Here is an 18072-nt window from a genome sequence, read left to right on the forward strand (position 1 = left end):
ATGCATTAAATTAATAAAAAGTGAAAGTAAAGGCATTTATAATGTTACAAAAAACTATAACAAATAAATGCTGTTCTTTGAACTTCTATTAATCACAAAAAATAAATTCTACAAAAATATTAAGCAGCACAACTGTTCTCAACATTGATAATAATAATAAACGCTTCTTGAGCATCAAATCAGCATATTAGACTGATTCCTGAAGGATCATGTGAATCTGAAAATTGTAATGTAAATGGTAATAATAATAATTCCCAATATTACTGTACTTTTGATCAAATAAATGCAGCCTTGGTGAGCATACGAGATTTAATGAAACATTAAAAAAAAAAAAAATCTTGCTGACCCAAAACTAGTATTATTATTAATTAATATTACAAGTTTATTACCAAAACAGAAGCCCTAGATAGTGTTATTTAAGTATCATTGAGATACTATTTTAATTTTCATATTTTCTGGATTCATTTAGTTAAATGGTCAGTCACTTTATGTTTTTGATATTTTTCTTAGTTCTTTTTTTTTATAAGTCTGTATAGTTTTTATTCATTTTCATTTCAGTTTTAGTCATTTGAGTACATCAAGTTACACTAAATGAAAAGAGGAAATCTTGCCTTGGCAACTAACTGCAATAAAATAAGTTAAAAGTTTATTTGATTTATTTGAATTTTTTATCGTTTTGGTTTTAGTTTTAGTCAACTATAATAACCCTGTCTCTAAAGCGTGACATCATGTCCCGTTGTCCATATTTGTTGCATAATCTGACATAATTCCTCTTGCTTAAAGCCTGAAGTGTGTGCATCTTCAACTGTGTGAACTAGGTGCAGTTTAGTTCCAACCCTCCTCATCTGAATGGGTTTTCCTGAACACACGCCAGGTGTGTCCGAGAAGGGTTGAATCTAGCCTCTGCGTTGAGGGATCCTGCAGCAGAACTGAACACTCTCGCTCTGGTACATGATTCACACAGCACAGAGGGTGTCCTCTCATCCAGATGTTACACTTTTGATGTAAGCGGATTTGCGGGAGCCATATGAACCCAAGGACAGTTGGAGCGCCGTTTGTCCTGCATGCTTGGTAAACATGTTATGCCTCTGCGGCCCCAGCGACCTGCCAACACACATAATCCACATGCGTGTTTCCATCACCTTAGGAAATTGCAGTCAGGGTTCTGTGATGATCTGAGCTGCCAGTGAGCTCTACAGGATGGAGGAAATGAAGCAACGGCCAGATAAACAGAGCTGGATGATAACACACACACCAAACCTCAATATTTGCAATGTCTAGAGTCTACAAGCTGTATCACTTTCTTATAACAAAGGCAATACAGTGTACCTGAACAACCAGGAAACTATATCTTGATCAAATACTGAGTCAAACCATAATGAAAAATCAGACTACGTGACTGTAGTCTGCAGTATATGAATCCATTAGTCATTTCAACAGACAAAAATACAGCAATATGACATGCAAAAAAAACAAATATTTTTATAGATTATACATGCATATATTTAATAATTATTATTGTATTACAAAAAAATGAATGAATTAAACAAATGTATTTTATTTGTCTTTGTGAATATTTGTTAATTTTTTACAAAATATTTCTAAATGATAGGATTTTTTAATGAAAATAATCCCAACAGATTTTTTGTAAATCACAACATATTTTCCCTCGCTAACATTTATATTAGTAAAAACGGTTATTCAAAGAGACACTATTGTTATCATTAACTAGCCTAAATATAAACTATTAAAAGTGTTTTTTTGTTTGTATTTGAAATAAAAATTAAATGATTTATTTTATGTCAGCTTTATTTCAAATACAAAAAAAAAAATCCCAGTGCAGATTTTCAGTAAATGGCAATACATTTCCACTAGCTATTAGTTAACATTTATATTATATTATTAACATCTATACTATTAAAATGTTTTTATGTTAAAATTAACTATTAAAATTATTTTATTTCAGCTTCATTTCAAATACATTTTTACTTTAAAATTGTAGTCAAATACAGTTATTAAACAGAAATCTTAAATTAGAAATGTTATCTTGGCAACTACCTGAAATTAAGTTGATCATTGAAGTATAAAAATAAGGCTAAATAGAAATGCTTAAAAAAAAGCTAAACTAAAATTAAACTTTTTAAACATCAAACACTAGAGGAGGCACTAAATAACAATCTCCTCTTATATTTATGTCATTAAAGGAGTAACATGCACATAAAATGTGTAGTGATTTATTTTCAAACACTGGCATGGTGTTACATTTATTCTAGCTAATACAACATCAACAGAAGCGCTGCTGTGTTTGACTCCCAGATTTTGACTGCAAACAGCCAATTAGCCAACACCATAAGATCCCACCGCAGGGGCTCGAACTAACAACAACCAGAGAAGAAAACAAAGTGACAACCTCTCGATTCTTCTTCCTTAGTTCCTATGAAATGACAGAAGCCAAACATGCCTTTCGAACCTCACTTGAAACAAGCCTTTAGAAAAAAAAGCCATTATACTGCATCTGTTGCTCAAAGTTCTGGCCCTGTTTCAGCTTGGTAGGACAAAAAAAAGAAGAAGAAGGAATTATCGTCCGGGATGGTAAACATGCATATTTGTTGTGTGCAAGACAGCTCCTGCAGGGCCAGGGCTCTGGGTTAGACCATAACTTTCTCTCTCTCTCTCTCTCACACACACACACACACACACGCACAAGAGGCTGCAATACACTGATCTAACCTGGTGGGACAAAGACGATTTGTCATTGGCTTGACATTAAAGCAAGAAGAACACACCAGTCTGTCTAGATTTGTACTTGCTTTAACCTGTTGTATTCATTGTGTAAATGTAATATTTTAATACTTTGAACATTTTGTAATCCTTCACATTATAGTTTTATTGTTCTGTCAGCTTTGTTTCCGCCATGGAATAAAACGTAATTGCGACTCATAATTCTGACGTTTTTTTTCTCAGAATTGTGAGTTTATATCCGCAATTCATACTTTGTAGCTAGCAATTGCAAGTTTGTATCTTACAATTGTGAGAAATGGTTAGAATTGCGAGATATAAACTTGCAATTGCGAGAAACAAGAAATATATGTTGCGACTTTTTTCTCGCAATTCGTCAATCTTGCGAAAGTTTTATATCTCTCAATTCTGACTTTATTTTGCGCAATTCCAATTTTATAACTCGCAATTCTGACCTTTTTTTTTTTGTAGAATTGTGAGAGAAATTTGGAACTGCGAGGAAAAAAAGGCAGAATTGTAAGATATAAACTTCAGAATTGTGAGATTAGGCATTAGTTCAGTAGGTTTTATTAACGTGCCTTAGAAAAAAAACATTACTGGTGTGAATCTTGAGACAAAAAAAATGCCACTGATATATTTTAAGATATGTCAGTGCAAGATGCTTTCAGTTAAAACAGCTCAAACATGCATTTTAGTCCGGGACTAGCTTAAGCCTTGTCTGTGAAAACAGGATAAACTCGCAATTGCAAGAGAATAATATAAAAAAGGCATTTCCATTTAATCATTTAGCAGACGCTTTTATCCAAAGCGACTTACAAATGAGGAGAGCAATAGAAGCAATTAAACTAACAATATGACAACAATATGCAAGTGCTGTGACCAGTCCCAGTTTAGTCTAATGCAGTATACGTAATTTTTTTGTTGTTGAACAAACGAGACTTCAACGTGACTATAGAACAGTAAACAAACTATCTTTAACTACAACTGCCCTAATCAAATTAGAAAAAGATACAAAAACACTTACAGTTACTGTCACCTCCTGTTGCTTGACTGTTACTTCCTGACGCAATTGCCTTTTTTATTTTTTATTCTGTAGCAGAAACAAGCTTCCATGGACAGAAAGATGTAGCTGTGAAAGAGGAAAGCAGTGCCACTGCTGCACTTCCAGCATGACATCTCAGTGCCACTTGCTTCATGGGTATGTTGCATCAGCTTAGTGTAGTTCTGGCATAAATGGATACTTGAGTTGCAACCAATACACCACAAACAAATAACAATGTGTGCATTGCACTGTTTAACTTAGTTACAACATATAGACAACCTCACATGTAAACTAGATATTTATGGAAACCTCTGACCAGTAGTAATGGCTGCCGATTGCTTCTTTTAAATGACTTTGATCCTTCAAACTCCGAACATAATGTGAATAATGAGATGTTATAGTGGCTCTAAAGCAAACTAAATGTAAATAGTATAATCCGCTGTATGTTAAGATGTAACCGATCTTAACAGCTCGTCTGTAATCCAAAACATCCACACCTGGTTCACCCGGTTCCCCAGCTCTACTTTTTCCAATGTAAATCTGTGGTGAAAAATTGAAAGCCATAGACCTTATTCACAGCAGCACCATCTTTGATTTTCAAAGTCCATGTGAACCAGAAGGTGAAACCGACTTCAGTGACGTATTTCCAAGTGAAAACAGAACATTGAATAGAGGGCGGGATTTTACTTTAGCGCACCTCCTCTCCATCCCTCGCTCATAGTAGACTGGCGATTGAGAGGGGTTAAGCGTTTTCAACCCAAGCCGTCAAACTGACATAACCAGAGAAGGAACGCCATTCTACCCCTACATCAAGATGTTAGGTCTGGCAACTCACCATAGACACGGCTCAATCCGAGGGGCGGGATAAACGGCTGTCTTTCAAATTCCCTCTGCACGCAATAGGACAGCGCTTCAACCAACCACAACTTTTGAATCTGGCCGGCAAAACTACGAACACAACTTCCTTTTTTTAAGAATGACTTAAGTGCCGTTCTTTGCTCTTTTCTCAAAGAAAAACTTAACTCCAAGTCCTCCAGAGTCGCGGCCAAAGCCGATTCGAAAGACTGTTCGCCAGCAGCGGTCATTCTTTGTTTTCAAGTAGCAGGGAACCGTCGCAACTCTGTCGTCATTATGTTAAGCCCGCCCCGCCTACTCTATACACGATGTGATTGGCCTGACCCAATTTAGGTTTTTACAGCTCCGAAAGTCAACGGAGAGTTGCTAGACTACCCTGGCTGCAAAATAAATTTTGCTGCCGCTAGGGTGCGTCTAGATTTCTAGGCTAACGCCATTCCAGAGCGGGAGTGACTTTTCAGATTTTGATTAAAGATTACCATGCCAATTTTTCTTTTCTTTGTATTAACTTGCATTGGTTAATTGTTCAACATAAAACTAGTAATGTGCACTAACAAAGTAAATAGTCTCAATTTTGATTTCATGGCGACTTTAACAGGAATGAAAGCGAGGCTATGAGGGACAGACATACATCTTTTCAGAGAGTTGCACTGTTATTTAATGTGTTTTTGGATTGACCTGCTGACTAAAAACTGCTAAAAATTTCTTTCCAAGAAATGTCAGTAGACAAAAAACTTAAGACAACATGGAAAATTATAAGTGATCTAGGAGTTTTACACAGGCTTTTTCAGCAGATGCCTTTGAAAACATGATAAGTCTATCCTGTCATGGCGCTGTTCTGAATAAGGTCTATTGGGACAGATTTCAGGCCGCCTTGCTTGTTTTCACATTACCTTACGCAAACCTCTCTCCAGTCCAAGACGATATCAATTTGCTTCAGATATCTGTATATTAGTCTGCTTCAGGTCAATAACTAGTTGGCATGTCTGTTCTTCCTAAGTGGAGTAGCGTATCAAATTAATGAAAGTATAAACCCTTTAGTTTAAATGAGCCCATGTGAATGTAGTTCTGTTCTGGCCATTAAGGTCATTTTAAATAGCGTTCTATGCGTGTGTCGTGTGTACTAAAAGCCTGTCAATCAGCATGAGAGAAGGCAAAATAACAGGTTGTCAGGCAGAATAACGTTCTGCATGTGTTCAGCGATTAGAAAATAAAGCTTACAAAATGTTTATCAAAAACTAGCCCAAGAGTCCACCCAAGACACATTTGCTGTCAGGAGCTGCTACTGGGTGCATATGACTGAATGAATGAATGAATGAAAGAAATCAATTTGACTGGGAAAAACATTTTTCCACTATGCATTTCTATGCATTAGTAAACTCCCATTTTCCTGCTCTGAAAGTTAAATTTACATCAAGCCCAATCTGCTGCTCACATATAACCTGCCATCACCAGACAACCACTCTCCACAAGGTGATTACAAACCTAAAGGCCAAAGTAAATGAGCCAAACTAATGAAGGCAGAGGAAGAGGTTTTAAGCAAAAGCCTCCATTTTCAAAAGTCTATAATTGGGTAGTTGACAAATAACAGGTCCATGAATTTCCCCCCGACTTCTAGATGTTATATTTCTTATGTTTGTATCTTCTAGATGATATACATATTTTAGATTTAATTAATTTGTTTACTCAGTTTATTTAAATAACCATGTGGTGCAACAAATGCCAATTTAAAAGTACAAATATCCAATTTCATCTATCAACTAATATGAGTAATGTATAATAAAAATGATAAAATAGTTCTAGTTGGAGTATAGCATGCCACACTGTTGTCACTATACTAATTTAATGTCAGCTACCCAGTTATGTATGTAAACTCATTAGCTTTATACATTGTTTACATGAAATATCAGTCTATGGATAATACAGGTATGGCCATTATCAGAAAAGGAATAAGTAATACTAGTTAACAAGAACAGCTGTAGCTGTTGTCCATTAGAGCAACAGAACAATACTTCTCTGCAAAAGTACGCCTACTCATATTTTGCTGAAGGAAAGATTCAACACAGACACACACACATATATACATACTGTAGCACAATCTATGACAGGGATCAGAAGAGGCCCAATCAGTAGAAAAGCTGTAGGTGCAGCTGGTCAAAGGGACACACATGGGACTGATCAGGCTTATCAAACCACTCCAGAGCGTCCCCAAGACCTGAGCGCAGCGTGTGAGCATGTTTATATAATAAGAAAAGCTCTCTCCGTTCTACCCTTGTCTGAATCTTCCAGAAAAGCCTCTTTATAACATCACTGCTAGGTTGGAGGTGCTGGGAACGTGCTGTCTGGCAGGGAGGCACACAGATTGGGTTTGTTGTGTATTGATTTCAGATTAGCGAGATGGCGAGGAATGCGAAGATGGGCATTTTTGAGTCTGTATATGGACTGGACTCGCTCAGCTCCAACCCAGACAACCATGAGCTTAGTGCAGGTGTCCTGGGGAAAGTGTGGAACTGAAGTGTGTGTGTGTGTGTTCCAGGTTAAGAGATATAATGTAAAGTTTGTATAGTAGAAAAATCATGTCTTCACATGTCTTCATTGCAATCTCAAAACTCTGCCAGTTGATAATAACCTAGAATATCAAAATCGATTGCTGGCAGTAGATCCTTTTCCTATTTAGCACTAAACTCTGGAACAGTCTTCCAAGCATTGTCCGGGAAGCAGACACACTGTCAGTTTAAATCTAGACTAAAATCACATCTCTTTAACCTGGCATACACATAGAAAATTATACATTCCTATTATTCAAATCAGTTAAATGATTATTAGGCTGCATAAATTAGGTCAGCCGGAACCGGGAATACTTCCTATAACACCCGATGTACCTGTTACATCATTAGAATGGCATCTACACTAATGTTAGTCTTTCTGCTTATTCCGAGGTTTACTGTAGTCAGCCGGATCTGGGCCGTATCCAGACCAGATGGAGGACCTGCACCTAGACATGACCACAACGCATGATGTAGTCAGCCGGATCCGGGCCGTATCCAGACCAGATGGAGGACCTGCACCTAGACATGACCACAACGCATGATGTAGTCAGCCGGATCCGGGCCATATCCAGACCAGATGGAGGACCTGCACGTAGACACGACCACAACGCATGATGTAGTCAGCCGGATCCGGGCCGTATCCAGACCAGATGGAGGACCTGCACCTAGACACGACCACAACGCATGATGTAGTCAGCCGGATCCGGGCCGTATCCAGACCAGATGGAGGACCTGCACCTAGACACGACCACAACGCATGATGTAGTCAGCCGGATCCGGGCCGTATCCAGACCAGATGGAGGACCTGCACCTAGACACGACCACAACGCATCCCTGAAGTGTCAGCAGAGATTGTGTCAACTAGACTCTCAACGACACGACAGCCATCAGCACTGATCCTCAACAAACCCGTCTCCATACCGGCGTGACTCCGATCCTCAACCAGATGGAACTGGATATTATTCTGATTGTTCCAAACCAATCTGACTTCTGACCTATAATGCTGCCTGAATCATAATCATACACTGTTCGTTGATTGGCCAGAGCAAAAATTCTGGGAAACTATCTTGGGAAACTATCCCAAAAACTATCCATTTAATGTGCCGCTTTATTGTCTTTAGCGGGAGAGAGAAGCAATGCGTACGGAATGGAAATGGCTTGAATGAAGCACATTTGGCTCTAGATAAAAATATTATAGGATATAGTGCTGAAAGATCATTACCATAAATGACCCTGAGCACTTGTGGTGTAAACCGCTCTATCATTTTGACTTACTGCTCACTTTAAACTGTAGAAAAGGTTAAATGGTGCTGCTGTTGTTATTATGTCCCATGGTCCGGTTGGAACCAAGCCGGGGTCCGGTATTTGAGGATGCCTGATGTATAGTGTATATAGTATGTGACACAGCAGTAAAAAATAACTTGAAAATAAAAATACCTTTACATCCACGTTTTCATTTTTACAAACACACAAAAATATATATATTTTTTTTTTTTTAGCATACAAATTTTTAGAATTCCAAATTCCCTTTTTTTGTGTTTTCCATTTTAATTCCATTTTAAAGCTTTAATTAAATTTTAATCAATCAAAAAGCATGTCAAATTAACTGAATTCATAAAATTGTTGAAAGTGCTGCACAACAGTTTTACTGTTTGTAACATGGATGAAAAAGTGTAAAATAATATTTTAATACGTAGTATTATCATTATTACATTGAAAAGTACATTCTACTAATACAATGGTAATATATTTCTGTCATAATTTGGTGAGTTGTAGTGAATACCTGCGAGTTTCTGTGTATATGATGATAGTTTTATTAGATGAAATGGTAAAATGCTGGTGAAGTGACTCTCAGATCAGCTCTGGAGTTGAAGTTCATGTGTTTTCCACGTCGCAAAATCATAGGGCCCTAAGTATGACTCTAAATAGAGCTGTCAATTAATGAAAATATATACATTTCAATCAAATTATCAAGTACTTGCACATATCAAAATATGCTGAAAAATCCCAAATAAATTCAAAGACATTATTATGCCATTATTATTTCACATACTCTAAGGTAGTTAAAGTCATATACAAGAACTGCAAGGCTATTTGTAACAGGTTAATTATTAATTGTGCTACATATCTCGGAAGGAGCGGAAGGAGGTGATCCATTTTTAACAGAATACATACAGTATGACTCATTATGTGAGTCAGCAAATCCGTAGCTGCTGACTAAAAATTTATCTTGTGACCAAATGTACGCTGCCAGTTTGGCCTCAGTTTTCTATCTTTCACCTGAGCTGTGACTGAATGAACATCAGCACAACGCTTTCCAGGCATTATTTCTCATTCACAAAGTGACATGAAGTCATGTTCTTTCCTGCCAGATGTGGATATTAGCTGGAGAACTTACTGTAAACAATTAAAGAGCAGATATTCATCTTTATATTGTGGTTCATATATCAGAATGAGGGGGAAACACATTCTTTCAATGTCTTATAATGCATTACATTATAATAACCAATTAATAATATCATCCGAATTTTTCTTTTTTGGCTGAACAATGTAAATGAATTGATGTAGATTCTAATAGTTAGAAATGTCATTAAACTGATTTACACACTTCGGTTCAAACGTCTGGGGACAGTAAGATTTTTGGCAACACTTTATTTTGATGGTTCACTTTAGTCATTCTACTAACTATAAGTAACTTTGCAACTACATGTCAACTTATTCTAATAACCCTAACCTAAGAGTCTACTAATACTCTAATGAGAGATAGTTGACATGTAGTTGCAAAGTTACTATACTGTAGTTAGTAGGATGTCTGTTGCTGGACCATCCCGGATTTTAAAATATTTTTTGAAAATGATATGTTGAACAAGACTGCAATTATTTGATCAAAAAAGTTAATTTAAAATCTATTTTAATATACAGTATTTTAAAATGTGATTAATTCATTGCAAAGTTGAATTTTCCGCATCATTACTTCAGTGACACATGATCCTTCAGAAATCATTCTAATATGCTGATTTTGTGTCCAATCATTTCATATTATTATGTAAAATCAGTTTCGCTTAATATTTTTGTGGAAACCATAATACATTGTTTCAGGATTCTTTGATAAAGTTCAAAAGAACCGCATTTATTTTAAATAGATTTTTTTTTTTAACATTATAAATGTCTTTACTGTCACTTTTGATCAAATGCATCCTTTTTAAATCTTTTCTGATCCCAAACTCTTGAACAGTAGTGTACATTTTTTATTATTTACTTAATAAATACTTATTTAATGCTAATGTTAATTTTTTTTATAATTAACAACTATACACACACAAAAAAAAATCAATAAACATTTAATTAATACACATTTTAAAATTGAAACGTTTTTAAAAGCTTTTCAATGTAATATTTAAATGTACAAAATCTGATGAGCAGTTAAATGAACATACTGAACATTACATATTGTTTGTTAATGACCAGCTGTCACCAATGGACCACTTGCACTGAGCTTCGTGACGCACTTCCGTTTGGAAATAGTACGTCTCACTTATTTCCGGTTATGTTTACTTTCAATGTACTGTGGTCAATGAGTTGAACAAACGCCACCTAAAATGAGTTTCCGCAATAAGATTAAAAAAATTGACAGTTTTTATTGACAGGAGAAGGTATATTCTGATGTTTGCTGTGTGCAGAATTTTCATGAAGTTTTAATCCAACCCAAGGCCCAAGCCGATCTGAGAAAGCAGCGGGTGTTAAAAATACGCCATTATTTCACCACACGCCGTCAGTGTTCGTCTAAACTAGTGACCGCGACGCTGAAGTGTGTGAGAACAGATGAATAACATCGGTACGAACCACGAACATTTATTTATTTGGATTAAATATTTTAATCATTCTATGTCATTTTTCAATGTCAATCTTTTCACTATTTACATGTTTATGCGCAAAAAGCTATAATATTCAAAGTAGTTGACTGTCATTCTCCTCTGTGTGCGTTATTGATTAAATAGCCTATAGCCTTTTTAACATCGTGCACTTCGCGAGCATTCATTCATTCAACTATTTTAAAAGACTGGAATAAACACCAGCGCACACAAGCAATCCTTTTAATCCTTTTAGTCAATTTCATTTAAAAATGAATGAAAACCCAACAGGTATGAAAAGTCAGAAAGAGAAAGGTGTCCATTAAAAAGTGATAGAGGACACCTAGTAAATAAACCGTCAGACGTAACCAGGGAAACCAAGTTATTGTTTGTAAAAACTTTAGATTTCGATTGTAAAACTAATTAAAATATAAACTAATGTTTTAAAAAATGTGTTATTTGGCAAGTGACCATGGTATAAGCGGGTTAATGCCCTTCGAGGTGTCCATTGTCAGTTATTAATGGACTTTAGCGGAGGCAAGTTCGGCGGTTCACGCCTCGCCGTCGTCCATTAATACCTGACAATGGACACCTCGTCGGGCATTAACCCTTATTTAATCAATTGGCAGCCATAAAACCTAGTGATAATCTGCATTCTCGTGTATGTAGGTACGCTGGACGCTCTAACTGGAAACTCCCGATATGTACTAACTAGAACGCGGAAGTAGTTGTGCAAGTAGTCCATTCATCTTTGTTCGTTGATTTAGTATCCATTCTTCAGGTGTGAATGATTAGATTTATTCCATGAATTGTATATTAGCCTATCGTACACAGCAGTGCGGTGGGTTGTTCATATGCATGCTGATTGATTAAAAAAAGCATCTTATGCTGTACATGCCATCTTACGCAGGTGGCAAAGTTCTCTATTCAGCACAATTCGCAAGGAGTGTGCTGTTGCACGGCAGAGATCTTTATAATATTTTCCATTTTCCTCTCACGGAAGGCGCGTGCTCTCATTGACTCTTCAACCTAAACACCGTCCTTCAACATGGTGATGCACTCAATTTATTCATTGAAAAAAAAAAAAAGCAGCATTCTGCTGAATTTGTATTTCTGAGGGAAGCTGATGAGGAGGGGGAACATTCACTATATCAGGCTAACATCTCAACAATGGGAATGCCACAATGATGAACGAGACCGAGGTTTTAAGGCTGGCTGCCTCAGAGCTAGATACATCAGCATCTGGAGCTGCCTCAAAACATTTTTTCACTGATTAGGGACGCAAATATCTTGCCATTATAGCCAATAATCTATTTGTGTGCGTTCATCTGTTCAAATTTCCAGCTTGTGTCTTGTGAAATTGCGTAACAGTAAAAACACAGGTTATTCTCATATGACAATGGACGATTTTGACAGCTTGACAGAGACCGAAGCACCAAACCCATGTGGCGTCCAGGCAGATTAACTCATCTCTCTCCCAGCAGATGGACACATCATTTCCCTAATGCTACATGTCTCCGGACCACATGGACCTATACACACGCTTTCAATCCAACTCTCAAAAGCATTAGCTAAAAAGGAGCCGTGGAAAAAGAAAATCAGTGGCGCCCAAATAGCAAAATGTATTGTTGTAACATTGATTTAAATGTGCATCAGTGAGTGGTTTACATGAGTAATACAAATGTCTGTTTAAAAGAATAGTTCAAAAATAAAAATAAATATTCCCTGAATCTGTATGGTAGTTTTCAGTTAAACAAAAATGAGTATTTACTGTATAGCAGAAATGTCCAAGATGCTCTTTTCCATACACAAAGTTTTAGTGAATCTTAACTTAAATGTGGTCTTTTCCTCACACAAAGCTATTAAAGAGCTTCTGAAGACTTAGAAAAAAGTATGATAATGATTTATTATGATAAGAATTATGATAATTTTATGGTGCCTTTTGTCCATGCATCAAGACTTTATCTTTTAATGCTCCTATTCTGAATTTTAGAGAACTGACTAATTCTAAAGTACATGATTATTTCCTATATTAATAGTTCAAGGGCAAATTATGTATATGGGATGGATACAATATTTTTTATAACCTACACAGAGGCACTCTTTCCAAGAGCTTGGAAAACTGCAATAATACACAAGTGTTTAAATCAGGTGATCACATGGCTAGTATCAATTATAGACCAATTAGTATCCTGCAGAAAAATTGATTTCTGAACAGATACTATCACATTTGAATAGTACTCCATTCTCATTACATCCTATGCAATTTGGGTTTCGAAAGTCATTCTACAAAACTGAAAACCATTCTACAGAAACTGCAAATTGTTTTCTTTAGAAAAAATAAAATCTAAATTGGACCAAGGAGGTGTGGTGGGAGCTGTCTAACTAGATTTAAAGAAAGACTTTGATAACAGAGTAAATCATGAAGTTATCAAATTATAATTTCTCACGAGAGGTAATTAAATGGATAAGATCATACCTTGCTGATAGTAAAGTGTGTTCGTGTAGGCCATAAGACTTCACAAATAGTTACTAATTCTGTTGGCGTACCTCAAGGTTCAATATTGGGTCCTTTGTTATTCAGTTTGTATATTAATGACCTACTTACGTTTGTGCATCTACTGGTAATTGTCACATGTATGCTGATGATAAGGTAATATATATGCATGCTAAAAGCAAAAAGCAAGTCGGTTATTAAATCCATGTTTACATCTTAATGTTAGTAAAACTGCATGTATGTTTTTATCAAAGTCTGCAAATACTAGGGATGTCCCGATACCACTTTTTCACTTCCGATACCGATACCGATGCCGCAGCTTTGGCTATTTGCCGATACCGATATCAATCCGATATTTTTATTTTATTCTTGAACTAATACTACTAATAATAAAATATATGGAAGCACTTTGCACAATTAGCCACATAAAAACATCTCACTCAAATGGAGAACAAATACTTCTCCAGTATAGTCCACAACAACAGTTGATAATGAAAGACTGCCAGCCTTTATTCAAAAGACCTTGAGATCTGTTTGGTAACCTGAATGAATTTAAAATTAATTTGCTATATTTCAGATCAATATATTTGTTTCCTTAAAATTTTAATTAACTTTAACTTTATTCTCATCTGAATTATAAATAATTTATTTCTGTATAAAATAATACTACCATTAAAAACATGATTTGATTTTCTGTTTTATTCAATGTAGAATGTGTAACTTAAAAATAAACAGATTAGTGCTCTGTTTTAGGACAAGAAATGAAAACCAATGCAATATGATGAATGTCCAAAAGATGAGATCATTTTTGCTTTTAAACAGTGTGTGCGTGTGTGTGTGTGTGTGTGTGTGTGTGTGTGTGTGTGTGTGTGTGTGTGTGTGTGTGTGTGTGTGTGTGTGTGTGTGTGTGTGTGTGTGTGTGTGTGTGTGTGTGTGACAGTCAGTTTGACAAGAGTTTACAGTTTGACAAAAGCACAATGTTGTGTTTTACACAAATATAAGTAGGCTAAACACTTTTTGCAGTTTTAATGATGTCCTGTATGAAAATGACGGAGTATGTTTTTATGTTTCCACTGTTCGATCGCGCCCGTGCCTCTCTCTCTCTGACACACACACACACCAGCATTGCAATCTTGACATCGCAGCCTGTTCATTTTGCTGCATTCACACCAAATGCGAATAGAACGTCAAATTTGCGTCTATCGCGTCTAGTTCGATGCTTGAACAGTTTGAATCCATTCGCGCGTCCAAAGCGAATAGGACGCGTCGCGCGCGTATAATGATAAAGTGAGCGTTTGAAGCGATATAGACGCGCGTTCAGAGCTAAGGCGGGGCTACAGATTAGGTGCCCCTATAAGAACCCGCATATGCGCGTATCTAACAGTTAGTTCCGTAGGCTATTACATTAATTAATGTGCACGCGAGTCTTATTTTATTTTTATACCGTGTATTCTCTGTGTAAATCCATGCACTGAACGTACGTTCAGTACGAATACGTACCGTTCCACCCCTAATGGGTATCGGATCATAGGTATCGGATAATTTTTTTTTCTCCCCTCCGATATCCGATCTAGCGTTTTGGGCCAGTATCGGCACGATACCGATGCCGTGGATCGGATCGGGACATCCCTAGCAAATACTGTAGAGATCCAGATCCAGATGTTATAGTATCAGTAGTCCATGAGTATAAATGTTTAGGCATATTAATAAATTGACAATTTTCAAGTTTAAAGGTTGTATCAGCAATTTCAAACATAAATGATCACATTCATCTAATCTTCCCTACCGATCCGCTAGCTGCCCGTCCCATAAGCAGGCCATCAAAAAACCGCGTCTCTGTAGGCAGCCTAGGCTCTGAGATCTGCACACAAAAACAATTGGTTTCACCAACCACTCAAAACCAAAATAAATAATGTTCCAACCAATCACCAACAGGGGGTTCTGGTTTTGCGCTCGTGGACGGCTGCACGTGAAGTCGGAGCTGAAGAAGAAGCCAGCGTCTATCAACGAACAAGAGAAACTGAACATGGCTGAGTCAATCCCCAAGAGGAGGAGGAGGATTAGGGCGAGGGAATACCATCGTGTTTATTCCAAGACACGAATAGTTATCGGGAAGGCTTTTGAAAGGTGGAGAGAACTTAAAGAACTGAAAATTTTTAAATCGCAACACAAACAGAAGTGACGTCACCCACAAAACCCTTTAAGAGGTTTAAGAAACTTGTGAATTCAATTAAATTGAATCTGGTAAATTTGGTACATATTAGAAATAATTTAACCACTGAGGCCTCAAAATTTTACACCAATGCCATGATCTTTTCACATATGAATTACTGCCTTACCAGCTTGACGCAGACAAGGTGGCACTACACTGCAATCAACGGAAAGTCTTTTTAACCTAGGAAAATATGATTATAATAGACTTTTTAAACTAGGAAAATATCATTATATTAGACTTTTTAAACTAGGAAAATATCATTATATTTGCAGATATTTTACTTGTGTACTCACCTCCACTTAATTAGACAAAATCCTAACTCATCTACCACTACTAGAGGGGATTGTACAACAACACACAGTAGAAGTGCTTTCGGGCAGTCAGCCTTTTCCTATAGAGCTGCACATACCTGGAATACTATACCTACATAATTAAGAAATATTACATCTTTTTCTACATCAATAAAACAAACAGTGGTTATTGGATAATCAAACATGCCTTCATAATTTGGAGTAGTGGCATGTTTCTGTCTCCTTATATTTAAAGTAATTTTGTGTTAATATAATCTGGTTATGGCTATGTTTGCTGGAATGTGTTTTTACATGATTTTTCATGTTTTATGGACTTTTCTTTACCATTAACCTGCCAGGTACTACAGATGAAAATGAGCCTGTATGGCTAAATCTGGCACACTTACATCATGGACTTGAGTGCTCATCATGTTAATTAATGTGCATTGTTTATTTTAAAGAATAAATGTGATGTAAGAATATTTCACTTTAAAATGCAGTATGAATTTATTTATTGGCATAACAGGAGAGACATCAAAATGTTTTAATGAACAAATACAGTAAGGTTTTGCTGACACAATTGTTTTAATAAGATGAATTCATGTTCATCAGCTACTTTATGCAAATCCGCTCCCTATGCGGAACACAGCTTTACTGGTAATTCAAAATCACTATGGAAACCTTCCATGCTTAATTTATGTTCACTTAAAGTATTGAATTAAATCCACCAGTCTGATTCCCAGCTAGACTAATGCAGCACCACATTCAAACCATCTTACAAAACACTACTCGAGAAAGGGCAGCGGGATGTAAAAGAGCACGGAAATGTGTTGCCATATTATTGCTTTACTCAATCGCCAGATTGATTTACTTTACCCAAGTGAAAGGGCCAGTGTTGCTCACTGATTTATAAACGTACCAAATGGAGCTTCAGATGAAATCGTCACCCTTGTAAGTACGGCGAACATTTAAAGATGCTGTTTTAACTGAGCTGTGGAGTGGGAAAGAGCTCTGTCTTACCTTGGTAATTGCAGATGTCTCCCACGCTGTTCTGACGCGTGATGTGGTGCCAGTAAGCGCTTCGCGGGAGAGATATCGACTTTGTTAATGTGCTCTCGTTTGAAAGAGTCTGTGAGGCAGAGCAGAAAATCATTGGGTTACATTGCTTATATTTCCAGTCAAATTACTCGGAAAGGCCCTACACTGAGAGGATTTCAAAGACCGAGGCTCGCAGTAAACAGCATTAGCCTGTTTTGATCATTACAGATGACAGGTGGAGTGTGATGTCATTACAGTCTTTTACCGCAGCATTTTAAGAGAATTTCGTAAATTCTAACAAATAATACTCGCGGCGGGACTCTAGATCAAGATTTCAGAGCAAGCAGCATTTTTTTGGCAGGGGTCCTGAATGCGAGATCTGAGCGGAGGGCCATATGGTCAAGTTTTATCAGCCTCCACTGAAGGCCTTAGAGATGACAGCACAGATTCACTGCCAGACAGATTTAAATAGTGCAGGAAAGACCATCCGCGCCAGGCGACTGAACGATTCATCAACCCTCGCCTAGCTTCAGGAGGTTACAGAGAAATATCCAAAATGTGCTTTCAGTGATATGCTGACAATAATAATGGCAAGATCACATTTCAAGGCATCACTGTTTAGATGCAGAAAGCTTTGAATGATGAAAACCTCTTCAGGCTGTTATTTCTGTTGTTATCTTGCGTCTCTAATTCATTTACATGTACATATTTGGTAGACGCTTTTATCCAAAGCGACTTCAGTTGCAGCTGATTTTTATCAGTGTGCGTGTTCTTGGGAATCAACCTCTTGACCTTGATGTTGCTAATAACGTCATGCTTGACCAGCTGAGATATTGGAAGACATAAGCGCGTCATTTTTGAAGGTATTCGACCAACAGTGTTCTGTGATCTGCGTGCTGTACAAGCAAGGACATGGGAAAACTTAGAGGAATCCTAATCAAGTAGCAAGATGCAATCCTGATCCACATCTTATCTAAGGTATTTTTATTTTATTTT

General features: G+C 36.8%; 1 protein-coding gene across 2 annotated transcripts in view; it reads right to left on the bottom strand.

The window, feature by feature from the left end:
• The window catches only part of dok6 (docking protein 6), a 91867-nt gene that overhangs the window by 5204 nt on the left and 68591 nt on the right, over positions 1-18072 (bottom strand). For both annotated transcript variants that reach the window (XM_079862616.1, XM_079862617.1), the window contains one exon: positions 17059-17167. In XM_079862616.1, coding sequence (XP_079718742.1) covers positions 17059-17167 — 109 coding nt within the window. The remainder of the gene's footprint in view (positions 1-17058; positions 17168-18072) is intronic.

Source organism: Squalius cephalus (assembly GCF_949319135.1).
Source record: "Squalius cephalus genome assembly, chromosome: 25".
In the NCBI taxonomy this organism is placed as follows: Eukaryota; Metazoa; Chordata; class Actinopteri; order Cypriniformes; family Leuciscidae; genus Squalius; species Squalius cephalus.